The sequence below is a fragment of the Manis pentadactyla genome, chromosome 6, assembly GCF_030020395.1.
Source record: "Manis pentadactyla isolate mManPen7 chromosome 6, mManPen7.hap1, whole genome shotgun sequence".
NCBI lineage: Eukaryota > Metazoa > Chordata > Mammalia > Pholidota > Manidae > Manis > Manis pentadactyla.
This window is the reverse complement of record NC_080024.1, coordinates 103,589,299-103,612,497: the sequence shown is the minus strand read 5'-3', so window position 1 is coordinate 103,612,497 and position 23,199 is coordinate 103,589,299. Positions and strand designations below refer to the sequence as shown.

The window sequence follows — 23,199 nt, the reverse complement described above, 5'->3', positions numbered from 1 at the left end:
TCCTTTTTAAATAACAAAGTTACTAAAATTTCTCACAACTCTGTTCAAGCCTCTAAATCAGACCATTATCATTTGCAACTTATTAGCTAAATGAATCAGGACTTTCTAAGCACTATTCAAACAAAACAAAATTAAAAATAAACGAGATGTTAAGGTTAAAAAAAAGCTGAAAAACCAATCTCGATTTTTTTGTTATTTAAAAAAAAGCTTCGGATCCCTACACAGTCATTGCACGGTCTATTTTCTATTAAGAAATTCATAAATTATGAGAGCAAAGAAAAAAGCAGTGTAACTACCATAGTAAGAAGAAAAACTATACACTAATATGACATTTTTAAAAAGTTGGCCCCTAAGTTTAGAACAAAAATTCCTATAAACACCTAAATTCCTTTCTCCAAAGAGTTTTTTGGAAAAAAACTACTTTTTACATATACATTGATGCATGCATTATTTTTTTCTTTCTACCTTATGATTTTGTATCAAACCATGCTGTAACAACATCCACTTTTGTGCACACCCTACCTTTTCTTAACCGTAGTTCCTAAAAAGTATGCTATCATTACTGAAGCTACTATTAGAACCATTACCAATTTTCTTGCCCTCTCTCTTCTGGCAACCAAACTATATGGACAACTATATGAACTCCCCTTTTGATCTTACACCGACTGAATCTTGCTGTTGTTTTGAACCTTTAATTCACATCACCTAAAAAAAGAAAATATTCCATCAAAGGTACTAAATTTGAAGAAAAAATGGAGTAAGTGCAGTTTTATGAAGGCATTTGGTTAGGTCCTTTGAAGAAAAGTGTTTAGAACCAAAATATGAAATAATTCATTGACAATTATTATCTCTATTTGTTTTCAGTGTATCTTGTCAAAATTATAGAAAATATCTTTATTAATGTTTTTATAAAACTAATTAATATTTTTATAAAACAGAATATATTATTTCTTCATAATTATCACCAGATTAACATTAACTTCCTTTAGCTGGGTCACTTTGGTGATTTTGTTTTTCATAATCAGAATCTAGAAAATTTTATTGCCAATACATTTAATTCTATCTTATACTCTTAACCTCATCACATTTTGTAATTGAAATTGCTTTAGGCTGGCAATATGCCAAATATTTTAACAATTAGCAGAACAGAGCGCCACTTACTGGTTTTTACTTGTTATTCACAAAAGTATTTATGCATAATTTCTGAGATCAGTAATAAGCTTTAAAAGGCTTTATATCACTTTAAAAGAATACAGCAACACCTCTGGTGAATATTCTAATAATAAATTACACTAAAATTACTTTTAATACTAAAACATTGCATAGAGAACATCCATATAAATCAAGGAGAATCCATATGAATTAATATATAACTTCACAAATAAAATGAACCATAGTGTAGATGTTCTTTAAGGGGTTTTACTTACATTTGCTCTAAGCCAAATGTTTTATTATTCATTCATTAGCTTTAAGAAAAAAATCCAAATATACAGAATCACGAATATACTGTCAAAGTACAAAAAAATAAATAACCTTAACAAGTTAAATTAAGCAATTTAATTTCTAAATGTAAATATATATATATATTTTTTTATTGGGTTTCAAACTCAATGTCCCTTTTTTATGAGGATGATTATTACTGAATTCAAACTTGTATTTTTATGAATCAGCTAACAACTTGAAAAAACTGTTTCATTTTCACATGCTAATGTAGCATTCTAATCAGGAATGACATAAAGGTATTTACCTTGGTTTGGCTGCATATTCATATTTGGTCTGGGGCCATAGTTTCCCATGGGCTGCCCTTGACTCATTGTCATCTGATTCTGTACTGGCATGCTCTGTGATGATGGCACGGAATGGCTGTAACCTCCCATGGATCCATGGCTACTGGAAGGCATGTTTATGGAACTGTTTGTCATATTAAGTTGATTGGGTCCAGGTCCCTGCATAGGCATATGGTTAGGCCCTTTGAAGAAAAGTGATCAGAACAAAAATATGAAAGTTAAACAGACAGTCTATACAAAAGTACCTTAAAACTTTCTAATTTTTTTTACACTGCCATAATAATAATAATGCCTAACAATAATTTTCAGTATTTAATCAATAGCAAGCAAATTAAATGCTTTACATGAATGAAAGCAAATACTGTCATGTGGATGTTTTTACTCCCATATTAAGAAACTGATGCTTTTGAAAAGCCAGGAACATCCTGAAAAAGAAGAGTAATGAAGGAGGACTAGTTTTGATGAGAGCAAAACATACAAAGCTGAAATAAACATGTACAGTACTAGCATATAAGTGATTAACAGACCAATGGACTCAAACACTTAAGTGAGTAAATGACAACATACTAAATATCAGTGGGCAAAAGAAAACTAAGTCAATAAATGGTGCTGGGTACAACCAAACAGCCATCTGGAAAAAAACCAAGTTGGCTCCTATCACATTCCTTCCACCAAAACTAATTCCAGATTTTAAAAAGGTTAACATTAAAATAAAAAAAAAAAGGAAAGAAGCCAAAAGAAAGAATTTCAAAAAGGAGAATTTTTAAAACATTCTTGGGGTGAAAGGGCTTTTCTGAGTATGCCAGAAAACCCTGAGTCATAAAACACTGATAAACTAGACTACATAAATGTAAAAAATTTGAACATGACCAAAAAAAAAAAAAAAAATCAAATAACAAAACGATAAACTGGGAAAAAGTTATTTCCAAGACATACCACAGACCAAACTAAAAGTAAGTAAAAGACCAACAGCAGTAAAAGAAAGGGCAAAGGACATGTATGACCAGTTCACACAAAAGGTACAAGAGGTACAAACATGACAGGACTGCCTGCTTCACTTATGAAACAAATTAAAACTATGAGACCCACTTTTCATCCTTCAGACTTGCAAAGATCAAAACTATTAGAATAAAAGAATTCAGGAAAGTCACAAGATACTAAATTAAAATACAGAAATCTGTTGTTTCTATTCACTATTCAGAATAGAATATTGGCAGAAAAAGAAATTGAGGAAACAATCCCATTTATAACTACATGAAAAAGAATAAAATACCTAGGGATAAATTTAACCCATGAGGTTAAAGAAAGGTACTCTGAAAACTATAAGACATTGATGAAAGAAACTGAAGATGGCACAAATAAATGGAAAGATATACCATGCTCATAAAAAGGCAACCTACTGAAAGGGAAAATATATTTACAGATGATATCCATTAAGGGACTAATATCTAAAGTGTATAAAGAACTCACACAACTCAACACCAAAAATAACCAAATAATCCAAATAAAAAATGGATTCAGAGCACCTGAATAGACATTTTTCCAAAGAAGACATACAGTTACCAACAGACATGTGAAAAGATGCTCAACTTCACTAATTGTTAGGGAAATGTAAATTAAAACCACAACAAGATATCACCTTACACTAGTCAGAATGGCTAGTATCAAACAAATAAGAAATAACAAGTGTTGGCAAAGAGGTAGAGAAAAGGGAACCCTCATGCACTGTTGGTGGGAATGTAAACTGATGCAGCCATTATGGAAAACAGAATGGAGGTTGCTCATAAAATTAAAAACATAAACACCCTATGATCCAATAACTCCACTTCTGGATATTTACCCCAAGAAAACAAGAACACTAATTTGAAAGGATACATGCACGCCTGTGTTCTTTGTAGCATTATTAACAATAGCTGAGATACGGAAGCAACGTAAGTAGTCCCTGAATAGATGAATGGATAAAAAAGATGTGATACATGTATATAATGTACTACTCATCCATAAAAAAGAATGAAATCTTGCCATTTACAACAACATGGGTAGACTTAGAGGGTACTGGGTTAAGTGAAATAAGTCAGAGAAAGACAAATACCATATGATTTCACTTACACATGGAATCTTAAAAACTAAGAAAACAACACAGAAACAGACTGATAAATACAGAGAACAATGTGGTTGCCAGAGAGCAGGGAAGTGGGGAATAGGTGAAATTGGTGAATGGGGATTAAGAGGTACAAACTTCCAGTTATAAGATAAATAATTCATGGACATGAAAAGTACAGCACAAGGAATATAGTCAATAATATTGTATTAAGTACGTATGGTGACAGATGGTAACTAGACTTATCATGATTACTTTGTAATGTACATAAATGTCAAACTCTGTGTTATACACCTGAAACTAACATAATACTGCATATTACCTACACTTAATTAAAAAAAAAGAAAGTTTTTGCTCCAACTATATTTGAACTATATTTAGAAATTACTTTCATATGCTGTTGAGGGAATATAAATATGAAAATAAGTACTATTTTTACATAGAGCAATTTGGCAATAAGTTTCATATTTTAAAATATATATACCTTTAATCCAGCAATTTCAGTTGTAGGAATTTATCCTATAAATGTACAAGTTTTTGTGTGCATGTGTGTATGAATGCAAAATTGTTTACTTTTTCACTTATTACTTATATATTTTACAAGCATATTCACAGCAGCATAATTAATATCAAAAGGTTAGAAACAACCTATATTCCTATCATTAGGAAACTGTTTAAATAAATTACAAGCACATTTAATGAAATACAGTCACCAAAAAGAATGAGGCAGCTCCTTATGTACTGTGTGGGCTCTAAAATATATCTATATAAACTCTTAGTCTCCAAAATATATCTTTAAAAGGAAAAAAAATTATATATAATATTACCTAATATATGCTACCATTTGTATTTTTTCTTAAATAAAAAAAAAAGACTGTATATATGCATATGTTCGAAGGCTAACTAGACACCGATGACTCTCTGGAATGAAGTATCTGGAGAGGCAGGGGCTATATACCTCTTGCTACCTTTTGATTGTGGTACCACAGGCATGTATGTATTACCTAGTTTTTTTTTTTAAGTCAGTTAAGCTTTTTTAAAAAGGAACCTTTTTAAAGATTAAAGATTGAGAGATTACATGACCAACATCAAACAGCACATAACTAGCTCTGCAACTTAGATTATAAAGTATTAAAAACAAAACAAAAATGGGAAAGTAAAGTCTAGACAGAAATGTGTGTGCATAAAAAGGTTGGCTACATGCTGTAAGGAACTTATTAAATGAGGATATTTTAGTAACTGGACTTACAATTTCTCCTAAACTTAACTTCAACTATCTAACTATAAATTGTTTTTGGAAGCTCTCAGTATTCTGGACAATCTGGACAATCTGGATCCTTACTGACTGAAAATCCCTGGCTTATAAAGACTGTAACTACTCCAGATGGCCTTACATGAAAACCAATATTTATATTGCAATTCAACTGTTTCTTCAGCCTTCAGCTTGAATGTTATATGAAGAAGTCAAAATCCTAATTAAAGGTACTACATAAAAAGTCACAAACTCCTAACTTTCTAACCTGCTTTAGCACTACCATCCCAGTTCTGGAAAATGTGTCCTGATGAGCCAACATGGATTCATCAAGAAGCTTCCTCCTGACTACAACCTGACAAGTAGCTACATCTTTATTCCTACCTTCACAGTGGGTGTGGGCCATGGGGGCCATCCACTGTAGCAAGCTTCAGCAAGAAACAGAGAATAACCACTGAAACCCCACCAACCTTCTCCATGAGCAATCCTCTATAAACCACTCTATCTGCCTTCTTTTGCTTCATTTTGTTTACCCATCATCCCTGGGCATCAATACTACCAACTAACCAATATAATCAGCTATGACAACACTATCCTAAGGATATTATTTACCAATTTTAAAAATAAATTGCTATTATTTTTATTTACTTTTATTATTGCTATCTCTATAGTACATTTTTTTAATGAAAATACTCTCATATTAAATGTAGAACACACCCTACCAAAAATTACAGGTATAGGTTGTGGCTATTGCTACAAAAACAAAATAGTTTAAAGATACTTTTCAGCTTAAAAATTCAAACCAGAAAAAGCTAACTAAATGAGCCTCCAATGGCCTGAAAGATATGCTAAGTTGCACGAAACTTAAAATGGATACAGAGTAAAAGGACTGGCTCATTATATAAGAGAGCTGACATTATTTTTCAGCTCTTAATTTTGCTTTAATATGAATTTGCATATTTATACTAAGCTATAAACATATATTCATAAAAATCTATGCTCAACTTCAATACTAAGAATGAGGAAATACTAAATACATTACCACTTTAGAGATTGTTTTCTTTTCCCCATGTGTTTTTTTCCAGCAATACTGTTTCTGAGACCAATAAATTTTTAAGTAAACACAGGACTCTGGGAAATGTTCTAATACCTTTTTATAAACAGATTTTAATTCTTAAGCCATGGCACAATGCCTTTTTTCCCCCAAAAGCTTCTAAAGCCAGCTGTATTGCATAGTTTCAGACAGACTAAATTTAGCCAGTTCTGTTCATCAGAGGAATGCTGTGTGTCAGCTACATCAAAGCCCAAGGGCAGCCTGATAAACACTGAATACAGGTCACGTAGCTCTGTAGCTAACAAACTCTAAGAGAGCTTGTACTCAGGGGCATTCAAAGCAGTTTTGTCATCAACAATCTAGTATCCCTTGAGCCCCCATGTCGTTTCAGTTGCTAAGCAACTCTGGTGTTAATGTCTTAGAGGAGAAAACTTACCAGGCATCTGGCCGTTCATCTGGTTCTGCATGTGTGGTGCAGGAGGCCCCCCACCTACCATTCCATCTGAGGGCATGTTGTGAGAGCGTGGAGGTGGGGGAGGGCCGCTTTGATTCAGCCCGCCAGGACCCATAGGCATATTCTGTGTGGGTGGCTGAAAGAAGACAGTTCAGTAAAACAAGAGAAACAGACTAATGCATTAAAGATGCATATGGTATAACAGTTGCCTATATGATTAAATTGAATAGAAAAAAAAATGCTTATTTCAGTGTCTTCTAATATATTTTAATCATGGACTTATTAATATCTTATTTAACATGGCCCAAAAAAAAACTCCCTAAGATCATTAACATGAATTATCTGACCACCTCAGACCAAAAGACCACAATTACAGTATACTCTACTATACTCAACAATGAAATTTTAATGTTCTATATTTTAAAACATCTGATTTTACATATAAGAATTTCTAATGTTTATTGTTATTTGAATTGTTTTAAAATTAAGTATCCTGGGCTCTCTTGTTCCCTCCTGGCATGAGCCAGGAGCTCTGTCCTCTCACTGTATCTCTCAATAAAAAGCCTCTCCCTAGCTCTCCAAAAAAAAAAAAAAAATTAAGTATTCTTCATTATTACGTTTGGATATATTTACTATTAATGATGGATTTTATATGAAAAGATGCAGTAACAAAAAACTATAAAATAACCAGAAGCCCCAAAATATGATATATTTCATACCACTGAGGGGTAAAAAAAAAAAAGTGGTTTTGGCAAGGCAATGTTTTAAACCACAAAGACACAGGTCAGCCCAACATTTCTGTGCTGACTACTCCTATAGATTGGAAACATTACTGATGGCCTCCAAGGGTACAGAGACAGCTGCCTCCAAAGGAAGCCTTTGGCAAACTTCCTAATGCAAGTGTGAAGAAAATCACTGACTAACCTTGAGAGTTCACAAAAAGGCGAAAGGAAAACCACAGATACAAGGTGGTCTGCAACACCTGGCTCCCTTCTTAGGGATATTTTGGTGGAGAAAGCAAATGGTTAGTTTCTTTCCATACCCCCATTTTTAAGCCTGGAGGAAGACAGGGAAGTATTATTCTTTACAGAACTATTTCTGTCCTCTTTCTCTTTCTCCTGGTCTATGCATCAGATCCACCCTGTAACTTCGGGCATTCTCTTCCTCCCACATTTCTAAATGGCTAGTTAATTACTGTGCCTGCAGCATCCAGATTCTGTGAACATATTGAACAGATACACACTGTTCTTTAGCCATCCTATGTAAACTCAAATCATTTACCATTTAATATTCTCCAACACTTACTAAAAAACCAAGTGCTACTCTAATAGCACCCTAAATTCACCACCTCAATTTCTTGACTAAAAAATCCAAGTAACTGCTTTTCCTTAAACATTTTCTGCTCAACTCTCAATTTAAATTCCTAATCCAATTTGTGTTCTTTAGTGACTCTGTAGTTTTCAAAAAAATTACCAAAAATCAACTCAGTGTCACATATCTTACTTTTAAATTATCCTTTATCATCTTTTACACATAGCTGACCTTTACCCTCTTGTTTGAAAATAAAAATTCTTCTTCCTATATTCTTGTCCAAATTTTGTTGAAAATTCAAGATCTCTAGTTACCAGTTTTCATTTTCTTGTGATTCAATTCACAAAACATCAGTATTCAAGGTTCCCATCATAAGAGAGTAGCTTGTATCAAACTAACCCTCCTGCTGATAAAACTTACAAAATCTAGACAAATGTGAAAACTGTTTAAGGCACTGAAGAGCAACACACAGAGAGGAACAAGGAAGGACCACAACTCTTGAAGGAGAAAGCAAAGAAGATCACCTCCTCAGTCACCCTGGCTTTCTCCTTGACTTTGCTGTGTACCAGGAAAATAATGCTCAAGTAGAAACCGGCAGTCCTACTGTACTAAGGAGAAGATAAGAGTTTTTGGCTACCACAGAGGAAAATTCAAGAAACCAGCAGAAAACAGCAGACAGGGTGCTAAAGTACTGAGCAGAAGTCATAGCTTCTACCCAGCACTAGAGAGACAAAGACTGGAGTGTAGTCACACCACATTAGAAAGGCATTCATGAACAACTCACTCTGTTGAGACTTCAAAAAAAGCCTCTCCTTAGATTAAGCTCGAAATTTAAATAGGTCAGCCCAAATAAGTCTTAAAATCATCCCCTCAACAGACTCAAAGTGATCTACTAGTATTTTCCCCACCAAAGGAAAACTTACCTCTCTTTGGAGGAATATACCACAAAGTAAAGCCTCTATAATTTTTCATTCCTAATGTCTGGCATTCAATTAAAAATTACAGCACATTCTAAAAAGCAAGAATAAATGGCCAATACCCATTATGATGGCTATTATAATTTAAAAAAAAACAGAAAGTAACAAGTATTTGCAAGAATATGGAGAAAATGAAACTCCCATACATGCTGGTGAAATGGGAAAGGATGTAGTAGCTACTCAGTTCCTCAGAAAGTTCAACAGAGAGATGTCATATGACTTAGGAATTCACTCCTGGTACAGACTCAGAAGAACTGAAGAAATACATTCACACAAAAACTGTACATAAATGTACACAAAGCATTATTTATAACAGTTAAAAAACAGAAGAAAGTAAACAAATGTCTATCAACTGATGAATCGATAAACAAAATGTGGTATATAGCCAACCAATGGAATATGAATCAGTCACAAAAATTGAATGAAGCACTAATCCATACTACAACACAGATGAACCTTGAAAATGCCATACTAAGTGAAAGGAGTCGGACTCAAAAGGTCAGACAATGTGTATTCCATTTCTATAAAATGTCCAGAATAAGTAAATCCAGACAGAAAATAGACGGATTGGCAAGGGATGGGCAGAAGGGAGAATTGGGATTGACTGTCAACAGTTAGGAGTTTTCTTTTTGGGGTGGTGGAAATATTTTGAAATTAGTGCTAATGGCTACACAGCACTGTGAATATACTAAAAACCACCATATTACATGCTTCAACAGGATAAAATGGTGAATTTCATATTATTAGAATTTTATCTCAAAAGAATAGAGGAACAGCAAAGAGAAATAACGGATAACAGAAAAAGCCACACAGGTCATTCATATACTGAAGTTATCTGACACTAAAATAACTGTGAATGACATATTCAAGAAAAAAACAGGACAGATGGAGAATTTCTGCAAAGCCCTAGAATTCTTAAGAGTTAAATGGAAATTCCAGAACTGAAAAATACAATCACTGAAATTAAGAACTTAGTAGTTTGGAAACAGCAAAACAGAGGATTGGTGAACTGGAAGAAATGTATAGAGCATATCATACAAAGAGAGAGAAAATACCAAAAAACAAAAAATTGTAAAGACATGTACAACACAGTAAAAAGTTCTAATATGCATCTAACTGGAGTTATAAAAAGTACAGGAGAGAAAATGAAATATAAGCATTATCTGAAAATTACTGGTCCAGAGTTTTCCAAAGCTAACAAAAGACATGAGTCTATGAAGCTCTACAAACTCCAGCAGGATATGAAGAAAACTATACCCTGTACACATCAGAGTCAAAGTCCTAAAAGTCAAAGTCAAAGAGAAAAAAACCTTAAAAGTAGCCATAGAAAATAAGACACATTACCTTCAAGGGATTAGCAGCAAGATTAGTAACCAATTTTTTCTATCAGAAACAATGGAAATTGAAGACAATAAAAAATGACATCTTTCAAGAGCTAAGACAAAAAAAAAAGAAAGAAAATCAACCAACCAACCTAGAGTTCTACACTAAGAGAAAATATCTTCCAAACATGACAATGAAATAATTAGTTTCAAAAGAACAAAAACTGAGAGAACTTGTTACAACTGAAGGGAATTCATCAAGCTAATAGACAATGACCCAAGATGGAAGCACAGACCTTGAGGAATAGATAGGAATGGAAATGTAATTATGCAAATAAATATAAATTACTATAGACATTTAAAATAATAGTCACAATGACTTGTATGGTTTAAACATATGTAAAAGTATGAAATATATGACAGACTAACAAGACAGGGTAAATAAAATTAAATTAATATGTATCTCGAGTTTTTCAGCAAGCATTAAAATTATAAATTTAGATTGAAATCTTATAAACCAAGAATGAACACTGTAATATGTCAGGCAACTATTTAAAAAAATGCATATGCATATATAAAAAAATGCATAGTTAAAAATCCAGTAGAGAGGAAAAAATAATGCTTTATTAGTTCAAGAAAGGCAAGAAAGAAACAAACAGAAAACTAATGAAAGAATCAAAGACTCAAATCCTACAACATGTTCCAGATTTAACTGGATATGTACCCATCATCCCAATTCAGTAACAAATATTATTAGATTGAATTTTTAAAACCCCCAATTATATTGTCTATAAGAGATCTACTTGAAATGTAAGGACACATATATGTTAAAAGAAAAAGAAAAATACGTAATACACAAAAACTAATCAAAAGTATAGTGATGTCACTACATTTTTATCAGGCCGTTGACTTAAAAAGTACTACTAGAAATACTAGAGGGATAACTTATTATGATAAAAGGATCAGTTCAATGGGAATATGTAACAATCAAATCTGTATAGCATCTCACAATACAATTTCAAAGTCTGCAATGTAAAAGTTGACAGAAACAAGCCAAAAAGAAAAGCAGAAAAATCTGTAATAATGGTCAGATTTTAATACACTTCTTCTGGTAACTGACAGAACAAAGGATAAAAAAGAACAGAAAAGCAAAACAAACACTAAGAATTTAAAAGATCTGACATCACCATTAACAACTCAATGTATTTAGTATGTTTAAAATACCATACACAAGTGAAAGATCTATACCCTGAAAACTATAAGACACTCTTAAGAGAAATTAAAGAGGACACTAACAAATGGAAACTCATCCCATGCTCCTGGCTAGGAAGAATTAATATCGCCAAAATGGCCACCCTGCCCAAAGCAATATACAGATTTAATGCAATCCCTTCAAATTACCAACAGCATTCTTCAACGAACTGGAAGAAATAGTTCAAAAATTCATATGGAAACACCAAAGACCCTGAATAGCCAAAACAATCCTGAGGAAGAAGAATAAAGTTGAGGGGATCTCACTCCCCAACTTCAAGCTATACTACAAAGCCACAGTAATCAAGAAATTTTGGTACTGGCACAAGAACAGAGCCACAGACCAGTGGAACAGAATAGAGACTCCAGATATTAACCCAAAAATATATGATCAATTAATACACGGTAAAGGAGCCATGGGCATACAATGGGGAAATGACACTCTCTTCAACAGATGGTGCTGACAAAACTGGACAGCTACATGTAAGAGAATGAAACTGGATCACCATATAACCCTATACACAAAAGTAAATTCGAAATGGATCACAGACCTGAATGTAAGTCATGAAACCATAAAACTCTTAGGAAAAAACATAGGCAAAAATCTCTTGGACATAAACATGAGCGACTTCTTCATGAACATATCTCCCCGGGCAAGGGAAACAAAAGCAAAAATGAATGAGTAGGACTGTATCAAGTTGAAAAGCTTCTGTACAGCAAAGGACACCATCAATAGAACAAAAAGGTACCCTACAGTATGGGAGAATATATTCATAAATGACAGATCCGATAAAGGCTTGACATCCAAAATAAATAAAGAGCTCATGCACCTCAACAAACAAAAAGCAAATAATCCAATTAAAAAATGGGCAGAGGAGGAGGGGGCAGAAGATGGCGGCGTAAGTAGAGCAGTGGAAATATCCTCCCAAAACCACATATATCTATGAAAATATAACAAAGACAACCCTTCCTAGAATAAAGACCAGAGGACACAGGACAATATCCAGACCACATCTGCACCTGAGAGAACCCAGCGCCTCGTGAAGGGGGTAAGACACAAGCCCCGGACCGGCGGCAGCCGAGCGCCCATCCCCCCAACTCCCGGCAGGAGAAGAATAGGCAGAGCGGGAGGGAGACGGAGCCCAGGACTGCCGAACACCCAGCCCCAGCCATCCGGGCCAGAGTGCAGGGCCCTGGATACTAGGAAAACAGGGCAGCAAGAACAGTGAGCGGGCACTGGAGGCCGGGCGCCGGAGGACATAAGAAAAGTGAGCAACCATTTTTTTTTCTTCTTTTTTTTTTTTCTGTTTTGTTTTCACGAGGGCTTTTTGGAAGTCTTAAAGGGATAGAGCTCCCAATACTAGTGAAACAGGGCAGCTAGAACAGTGAGCGGGCACCGGTGGCCTGGCGGCGGAGGACACCAGAAAAGCAAGCGACCTTTTTTTTTTTTTCTGTTTTGTTTTGGCAGGCACTTTTTGAAAGTCTTAAAGGGATAGGGACCCCAATACTAGGGAAACAGGGCAGCGAGACCAGTGAGCAGATGCCAGAGGCTGGCGCCGGAGAATAAAGAAAAACGAGCGGCCACCTTTTGTTTTTTTTTTAATTAAAAAAAAATTTTTTTTTTAATTTAAATTTTTTGTGTGTGTGTGTGGTTATTGTTTTGTTTTGGCGGGTGCTTTTTGGAAGTCTTAAAGGAGCAGGGCGGGACACTTAATCCAGAGGTAGGGAATCCGGGGATCTCTGGGCACCCTAACCCCTGGGCTGCAGGGAGCAGGGAGGCCCCTTACGGAGACAAATAGCCTCCAGGCCGCTCCCCCTCCAATGCAACTCCACCACTTTGGAGCAGGGGCCCAAAACAGGCCACGCCCACAGCAACGGCGGAGATAAACTCCATAGCAGCCGGGCAGGAAGCAGAAACCCTGTCTGCGCACAGCTGCACAGCACAAGCCACTAGAGGTCGCTGTTCTCCCAGGAGAGGAGGGCCACAAACCAACAGAAGGGAAGTTCTTCCAGCCGTCACTCGTCCCAGCTCTGCAAACTATTCCTATCACCATGAAAAGGCAAAGCTACAGGCAGACAAAGATCACAGAGACAACACCAGAGAAGGAGACAGACCTAACCAGTCTTCCTGACAAAGAATTCAAAATAAGAATCATAAACATGCTGACAGAGATGCAGAGAAATACGCAAGAGAAATGGGATGAAGTCCGGAGGGAGATCACAGATGCCAGAAAGGAGATCGCAGAAATGAAACAAACTCTGGAAGGGTTTATAAGCAGAATGGATAGAATGCAAGAGGCCATTGATGGAATTGAAATCAGAGAACAGGAACGCATAGAAGCTGACATAGAGAGAGACAAAAGGATCTCCAGGAATGAAACAATATTAAGAGAACTGTGTGACCAATCCAAAAGGAACAATATCTGTATTATAGGGGTTACAGAAGAAGAAGAGAGAGGAAAAGATATGGAAAGTATCTTAGAAGAAATAATTGCTGAAAATTACCCCACACTGGGGGAGGAAATAATCGAACAGACCACGGAAATACACAGAACCCCCAACAGAAAGGATCCGAGGAGGACAACACCAAGACACATAATAATTAAAATGGCAAAGATCAAGGACAAAGAAAGAGTTTTAAAGGCACCTAGAAAAAAAAAGGTCACCTATAAAGGAAAACCCATCAGGCTAACATCAGACTTCTCCACAGAAACCCTACAGGCCAGAAGAGAATGGCATGATATATTTAATGCAAAGAAACAGAAGGGCCTTGAACCAAGGATACTGTATCCAGCACGACTATCATTCAAATATGATGGTGGGATTAAACAATTCCCAGACAAACAAAAGCTGAGGGAACTTGCTTCCCAAAAACCACCTCTACAGAACATCTTACAGGGACTGCTCTAGATGGGAGCACTCCTAGAAAGAGCACAGCACAAAACACCCAACATATGAAGAATCGAGGAGGAGGAATAAGAAGGGAGAGAAGAAAAGAATCTCCAGACAGTGTATATAACAGCTCAATAAGCGAGCTAAGTTAGGCAGTAAGATACTAAAGAGGCTAACCTTGAACCTTTGGTAACCACGAATTTAAAGCCTACAATGGCAATAAGTACATATCTTTCAATAGTCACCCTAAATGTTAATGGGCTGAATGCACCAATCAAAAGACACAGAGTAATAGAATGGATAAAAAAGCAAGACCCATCTCTATGCTGCTTACAAGAAACTCACCTCAAACCCAAAGACATGTACAGACTAAATAAAAGTCAAGGGATGGAAAAACATATTTCAAGCAAACAACAGTGAGAAGAAAGCAGGGGTTGCAGTACTAATATCAGACAAAATAGATTTCAAAACAAAGAAAGTAACAAGAGATAAAGAAGGACACTACATAATGATAAAGGGCTCAGTCCAACAAGAGGATATAACCATTATAAATATATATGCACCCAACACAGGAGCACCAGCGTATGTGAACCAAATACTAACAGAACTAAAGGGGGAAATAGACTGCAATGCATTCATACTAGGAGACTTCAACACACCACTCACCCCAAAGGACAGATCCACCGGGCAGAAAATAAGTAAGGACACGGAAGCACTGAACAACACAATAGAGCAGATGGACCTAATAGACATCTATAGAACTCTACATCCAAAAGCAACAGGATACACATTCTTCTCAAGTGCACATGGAACATTCTCCAGAATAGACCACATACGAGGCCACAAAAAGAGCCTCAGAAAACTCCAAAAGATTGAAATCCTACCAACCAACTTTTCAGACCACAAAGGCATAAAACTAGAAATAAACTGTACAAAGAAAGCAAAGAGGCTCACAAACACATGGAGGCTTAACAACACGCTCCTAAATAATCAATGGATCAATGAACAAATCAAAATGGAGATCCAGCAATATATGGAAACAAATGACAACAACAACACTAAGTCCCAACTTCTGTGGGACACAGCAAAAGCAGTCTTAAGAGGAAAGTATATAGCAATCCAAGCATATTTAAAAAAGGAAGAACAATCCCAAATGAATGGTCTAATGTCACAATTATCGAAATTGGAAAAAGAAGAACAAATGAGGCCTAAGGTCAGCAGAAGGAGGGACATAATAAAGATCAGAGAATAAATAAATAAAATTGAGAAGAATAAAATAGCAAAAATCAATGAAACCAAGAGCTGGTTCTTCGAGAAAATAAACAAAATAGATGAGCCTCTACCCAGACTTATTAAGAAGAAAAGAGAGTCAACACAAATCAACAGTATCAGAAACGAGAAAGGAAAAAATCACGACGGACCCCACAGAAATACAAAGAATTTTTAGAGAATACTATGAAAACCTATATGCTAGCAAGCTGCAAAACCTAGGAGAAATGGACAATTTCCTAGAAAAATACAACCTTCCAAGACTGACCCAGAAAGAAACAGAAAATCTAAACAGACCAATTACCAGCAACGAAATTGAAGCGGTAATCAAAAAACTACCAAAGAACAAAACCCCCGGGCCAGATGGATTTACCTCGGAATTTTATCAGACATACAGGGAAGACATAATACCCATTCTCCTTAAAGTTTTCCAAAAAATAGAGGAGGAGGGGATACACCCAAACTCATTCTATGATGCTAACTTCACCCTAATACCAAAACCAGGCAAAGACCCCACCAAAAAAGAAAACTACAGACCAATATCCCTGATGAACGTAGATGCAAAAACACTCAACAAAATATTAGCAAACCGAATTCAAAAATACATCAAAAGGATCATACACCATGACCAAGTGGGATTCATCCCAGGGATGCAAGGATGGTATAGCATTCGAAAGTCCATCAACATCATCCACCACATCAACAAAAAGACAAAATCCACATGATCATCTCCATAGATGCTGAAAAAGCATTTGACAAAGTTCAACATCCATTCATGATAAAAACTCTCAGCAAAATGGGTATAGAGGGCAAGTACCTCAACATAATAAAGGCCATCTATGATAAACCCACAGGCAACATTATACTAAACAGCAAGAAGCTGAAAGCATTTCCTCTGAGATCGGGAACTAGACAGGGATGCCCACTCTCCCCACTGTTATTTAACATAGTACTGGAGGTCCTAGCCACGGCAATCAGACAAAACAAAAACATACAAGGAATCCAGATTGGTAAAGAAGAAGTTAAACTGTCACTATTTGCAGATGACATGATACTGTACATAAAAAACCCTATGGACTCCACTCCAAAACTACTAGAACTGATATCGGAATTCAGCAAAGTTGCAGGATACAAAATCAACACACAGAAATCTGTGGCTTTCCTATACACTAACAATGAACCAACAGAAAGAGAAATCAGGAAAACAACTCCATTCACAACTGCATCAAAAAAAATAAAATACCTAGGAATAAACCTAACCAAAGAAGTGAAAGACTTATACTCTGAAAACTACAAGTCACTCTTAAGAGAAATAAAAGGGGACACTAACAGATGGAAACTCATCCCATGCTCGTGGCTAGGAAGAATTAATATCGTCAAAATGGCCATCCTGTCCAAAGCAAAATACAGATTTGATGCAATCCCTATGAAACTACCAGCAACATTCTTCAATGAACTGGAACAAATAATTCAAAAATTCATATGGAACCACCAAAGACCCCGAATAGCCAAAGCAATCCTGAGAAAGAAGAGTTAAGTAGGGGGGATCTCACTCCACAACTTCAAGCTCTACTATAAAGCCACAGTAATCAAGACAATTTGCTACTGGCACAAGAACAGAGCCACAGACCAATGGAACAGACTAGAGAATCCAGACATTAACCCAGACATATATGGTCAATTAATATTTGATAAAGGAGCCATGGACATACAATGGCGAAATGACAGTCTCTTCAACAGATGGTGCTGGCAAAACTGGACAGCTACATGTAGGAGAATGAAACTGGACCATTGTCTAACCCCATATACAAAAGTAAACTCAAAATGGATCAAAGACCTGAATGTACGTCATAAAACCATTAAACTCTTGGAAGAAAACATAGGCGAAAACCTCTTAGACATAAACATGAGTGACCTCTTCTTGAACATATCTCCCCGGGCAAGGAAAACAACAGCAAAAATGAATAAGTGGGACTATATTAAGCTGAAAAGCTTCTGTACAGCAAAAGACACCATCAATAGACCAAAAAGGAACCCTACAGTATGGGAGAATATATTTGAAAATTACACATCCGATAAAGGCTTGACGTCCAGAATATATAAAGAGCTCACACACCTCAACAAACAAAAAACAAATAACCCAATTAAAAAATGGGCAGAGGAACTGAACAGACAGTTCTCCAAAAAAGAAATACAGATGGCCAACAGACACATGAAAAGATGCTCCACATCGCTAATTATCAGAGAAATGTAAATTAAAACTACAATGAGGTATCACCTCACACCAGTAAGGATGGCTGCCATCCAAAAGACAGAGAACAACAAATGTTGGCGAGGCTGTGGAGAAAGGGGAACCCTCCTACACTGCTGGTGGGAGTGTAAATTAGTTCAACCATTGTGGAAAGCAGTATGGAGGTACATCAAAATGCTCAAAACAGACCTACCATTTGACCCAGGAATTGCACTCCTAGGAATTTACCCTAAGAATGCAGCAATCAAGTATGAGAAAGATCAGTGCACCCCTATGTTTATCGCAGCACTATTTACAATAGCCAAGAATTGGAAGCAACCTAAATGTCCATCGATAGATGAATGGATAAAGAAGATGTGGTACATATACACAATGGAATACTACTCAGCCATAGGAAAAGGGCAAATCCAACCATTTGCAGCAACATGGATGGAGCTGGAGGGTATTATGCTCAGTGAAACAAGCCAAGCAGAGAAAGAGAAATACCAAATGATTTCACTTATCTGTGGAATATAAGAACAAAGGAAAAACTGAAGGAACAAAACAGCAGCAGAATCACAGAACTCAAGAATGGACTAACAGGTACCAAAGGGAAAGGGAATGGGGAGGATGGGTGGGTAGGGAGGGATAAGGGGGGGTAGAAGTAGGGGGATATTAAGATTAGCATGCATGGGGGGGTAGGAGAAAAGGGAGGGCTGTACAACACAGAGAAGGCAAGTAGTGATTCTACAACATTTTCCTATGCTGATGGACAGTGACTGTAAAGGGGTTTATAGTGGGGACCTGGTATAGGGGAGAGCCTAGTAAACATAATATTCGTCATGTAAGTGTAGATTAGTGATACCAAAAAAAAAAAAAAAAGAAAAAAAAGGCAGTTCCTGTGTGGTGACCTCCAGTGAGTTCTACACAAGGGTATAAAGGGCATATAAAAGTCTAGGCAAAGGGTCTGTTTGTGCTTATACAGAGGATCAAAGCCTAATTGGGCTACCCCGAAAATGAACTAAGATACGATATGAAAAATAACTTCCAACATCAGCACTCTCTGGAAGACTCATGCCAGAAGATGATCATCAAAAAACCCCAACAAAGGCCCACGCACTGCTACAGCTGTAGATGCATTCATCCCACCAGTTCCTGGACTTGCCATGGGAATGAGGAAGGAGATATCTAAGCTGGCCTGTGCATACAGTAAAACAACAAATTTGACTGGATCTATACTGCTGGAACTCAACCAAGAATTAGGAGAAGTGCAAATTGTAGCGCTCCAAAATCTTACAACTACAGACTATTTACTGTTAAAAGAACATATGGCATGTGAACAGTCCCCAGGAATGGGTTGTTTTAATTTGTCTGATTTCTCTCAGACTGTTCAAGTTCAGTTGGACAATATCCACCATACCATAGATAAGTTTTCACAAATGCCTAAGGTGCCTAACTGGTTTTCTTGGTTTCACCGGAGATGGCTGGTAATTACAGGTATGCTTTGGTTATGTAACTATACTCCTATTATGTTAATGTGTGTGCGCAATTTAAGTAGTAGCTTAAAACGTATACATGCTGAAGTTACTCTACAAGAAGATATGTCAAAGAAATAATCAATCTTCCCATGTTTTCTGCCACCTGCTACTTCTATAGCTTTTCTTCTTCCTTCCTAATTACAACCCTTAAATAGAATTCGTGCCTCATATCAAATTTACCGAGTATCATAATTCTTCCAAGTGGTAAAGATACCTCAAGACAAATGCTGGGCATAGAAGCTACAGGGCATAAATATGCAAAGAAATAAAAAGCTAACCATTTCAAACAATAAGGCTTCTCTCTCACTTACCAACTTTACATTTCCCTGTATGGCCCCGGAAGATGACTGGTTAGCCAGAGACGGGTAAGATTCCTCAAGGGAGGAACAACCTAAGACAGGCACAGTCGCAGGGGGGTCATCAGGTGAGAAATTGGGGATCAACAGAGGTGAGGCTTAGAACCTCACCCCCCGTTCTGAGAGAAATCTTCTGCATACGTGGATGTTTTATTGCCCTTGTCTAGCTTGGATTAACACATAGTCTACAGGCACACACCTGATCATCTACATTTGCTCTCTTACAACACTAAACTATGTTTTCTACCTTTATCTTGTATCTACCTACCACTTCAGCATTTTATTAAAAATAATAATAATAAAGAGAGAAATGTGGTATCCACATATAAATCAAGTATAAAAATCAAATGAGTATTCATATTTGAACTGACTGTTTATAGTTCATAATGCATGAGCAAAACCGAAGGTTTCTGTGATGGCTGCCCTTGTACTGTTCACCATGTAAGAACTTATTCACTATGTAAGAATTTGTTCTCCATGTAAGAACTTGTTAGTTATGCCTCAGAAGATGGGAAACTGATGAAAATTAGGCTTGGGGTGGATTAATGATTGTTCATTGAGCATTGACTCCCCTATACAGAATTTTATTGTTGTTAACAACCATTTGATCAATAAATGTGAGAGATACCCTCACAAAAAAAAAAAAAAAAAAAGTATACACTTCCAGTGGTAAAACAATAAGTAACCGGGATGTAATGAATATAGTCAAGATATTGTAAAAGCTTGGTATGGTGATAGCTGGTACCTAGAATTGTCATGTATATAAATGTTGAATCACTATGTTGTACACCTGAAACTAATGTAATGTAATACTGTGTGTCAACTACCCTTCAATAAAACAATAATTATCTACAAAAAAAAAAAAAAAAAAAGAGAAATACCAACTGTGAATAAAGCAACTCAGACATTAAAAAAAAAAAAGGGCAGAAGAGCTAAACAGACAGTTCTCCAAAGAAGAATTCAGATGACCAACAGACACATGAAAAGATGCTCCACATGGCTAGTTATCAGAGAAATGCAAATTAAAACCACAATGAGATATCACCTCACACCAGTAAGGATCGCCACCATCCAAAAGACAAACAACAACAAATGTTGGTGAGGTTGCAGAGAAAAGGGAACCCTCCTACACTGCTGGTGGGAATGTAAATTAGTTCAACCATTGTGGAAAGCAGTATGGACGTTCCTCAAAAAGTTCAAAATAGGAATACCAGTTGACCCAGGAATTCCACTTCTAGGAATTTACCCTAAGAATGCAGCAGCCCAGTTTGAAAAAGACAGATGCACCCCTATGTTTATCGCAGCACTATTTACAATAGCCAAGAAATGGAAGCAACCTAAGTGTCCATCAGTAGATGAATGGATAAAGAAGATGTGGTACATATACACAATGGGATATTATTCAGCCATAAGAAGAAAACAAATCCTACCATTTGCAACAACATGGATGGAGCTAGAGGGTATTATGCCCAGTGAAATAAGACAGGCAGAGAAAGACAAGTACCAAATGATTTCACTCATATGTGGAGTATAAGAACAAAGAAAAACTGAAGGAACAAAACAGCAGCAGAATCATAGAACCCAAGAATGGACTAACAGTTATCAAAGGGAAAGGGACTGGGGAGGATGGGTGGGAAGGGGAGGGATAAAGGCGGGGAAAAAGAAAGGGGGCATTACGATTAGCATGTATAATGTGGAGGGGGGACATGGGGAGGGCTGTGCAACACAGAGAAGACAAGTAGTGATTCTACAGCATTTTACTATGCTGATGGACAATGACTGCAATGGGGATTGTGGGGGGGACTTGGTGAAGGGGGGATCCTAGTAAACATAATGTTCTGCATGTAATTGTAGATTAATGATAACAAAACAAAACCAAAAAAATACCATACACAATTGCATAATTACACATTTTTTCAAGTACTCAAGGTATACAGGCCAAATTAGACCACATACTGGGCCATAGAGCAAGTCAATAAATAACAAAAGATTGAAATCATATGGAACATGTTTTCTGAAAATAGTGGAATTAAATCAAAGAAGTCACAATGGAAATTAGTCAACAAAGAAGTAACAATGGAAATTAGAAAAAATTTCTAACTGAATGATAATGAAAATGTAGCATCAAAGTGTGTGACATGCAGCTAAAACTATGCTAAAAGGACAATTTATAACTTTAAAATGCTTATTAAAAGGTATGTTTAAGAAAAGTTTGAAAATTAATGAAATAAGCTTCTATCTGCAATAGCTAGGAAAAGACAGCAAATCAAACCCAAAGTAATACAATGAAGGAAATAATATAGATAAACATAGAACTCAATCATATGCAATCTTCCAGAGAACACAAATAAGGGGACAACTCCCAATTCTTTATGAGGTTGCTGAAACTCCAATACCACCTGACAAGAAAATGGAAAAGGTCAATATTTTTCATGAGCATAGACACAAAGATCCTAAACAAAATTGTGGCAAATCAAATCCAGACTATATTAAAAAGATGATGCATTATATAATCAATGGAATTTATTCCTGGAATGCAGGCTGATTTAACTTTGGAAATTAATCATTTTAACTCACCAAATTACCAAAATAAAATCCATATAATCATTCCCATATAGACAAATGAAAATTATTTTATGAAATTCAATACCCATTCAATGAAAATTTAACATTTAAGAATGGAAGGAGCACCTTAATCTAATCTAATTTACAAAAAAACTTACAGCCAAAATCCTCTTACTGATGAAATATTGGACTCTTTCTCCTTGAATTCAGGAATAAGACAAGAATATCCATTAACACCATGTCTATTCAACAAAATAAATAAACCAACAAACAAGCCAAGAGTATAAAGAAAAAAGTTAAGCAGAAGAAATGCAAAAAGGAATAAAGATTGGGAAAGAAGACATATACTACCATTATTTGCAGATAACATGATTGAGTGCATAGAAAACCCAAGAGAATCTCTAACAAGTAAGTAGAATAAATAAGGTAACTAGATACACGGTCAATAAATACAATCACTTGTATTTCTATATATTTCCAAAAAACAACTAGAACGTAAAATTTTTTTAATGATAGTGTATACAATAGTATTGCAAAAATGAATAGATAGCTAGGATTAACTCTAAAAGGAGATGTAAAGTACCTCTATACTGCACATTGTTCAGAAAATTAAAGAGTTTATCAAATGGACGGGTATGACACCTTCATTAACTGGAAGACTCAATAAGGTGAAAATACCAGTTGCACCAATGTTGACCTAGAGAGTCTATGCAATCTCAGTCAAAATCCCAGTAGGCTTTTTGCAGAAATTCACAAGCTGTTTCTAAAATTTAAACAGAAATATAAAAAGACTTACAATAGCCAGAACACTCTTTAAGATCACCACCACCTGCTACAATA

General features: G+C 36.0%; 1 protein-coding gene across 2 annotated transcripts in view; it reads right to left on the bottom strand.

The window, feature by feature from the left end:
- Window positions 1-23,199, bottom strand: part of SS18 (SS18 subunit of BAF chromatin remodeling complex) — a 102,303-nt gene that overhangs the window by 48,718 nt on the left and 30,386 nt on the right. For both annotated transcript variants that reach the window (XM_036914258.2, XM_036914259.2), the window contains exons 4-5: window positions 6,631-6,784; window positions 1,748-1,969 (exon numbers count right to left, since the gene is read on the bottom strand). In XM_036914258.2, coding sequence (XP_036770153.1) covers window positions 1,748-1,969; window positions 6,631-6,784 — 376 coding nt within the window. The remainder of the gene's footprint in view (window positions 1-1,747; window positions 1,970-6,630; window positions 6,785-23,199) is intronic.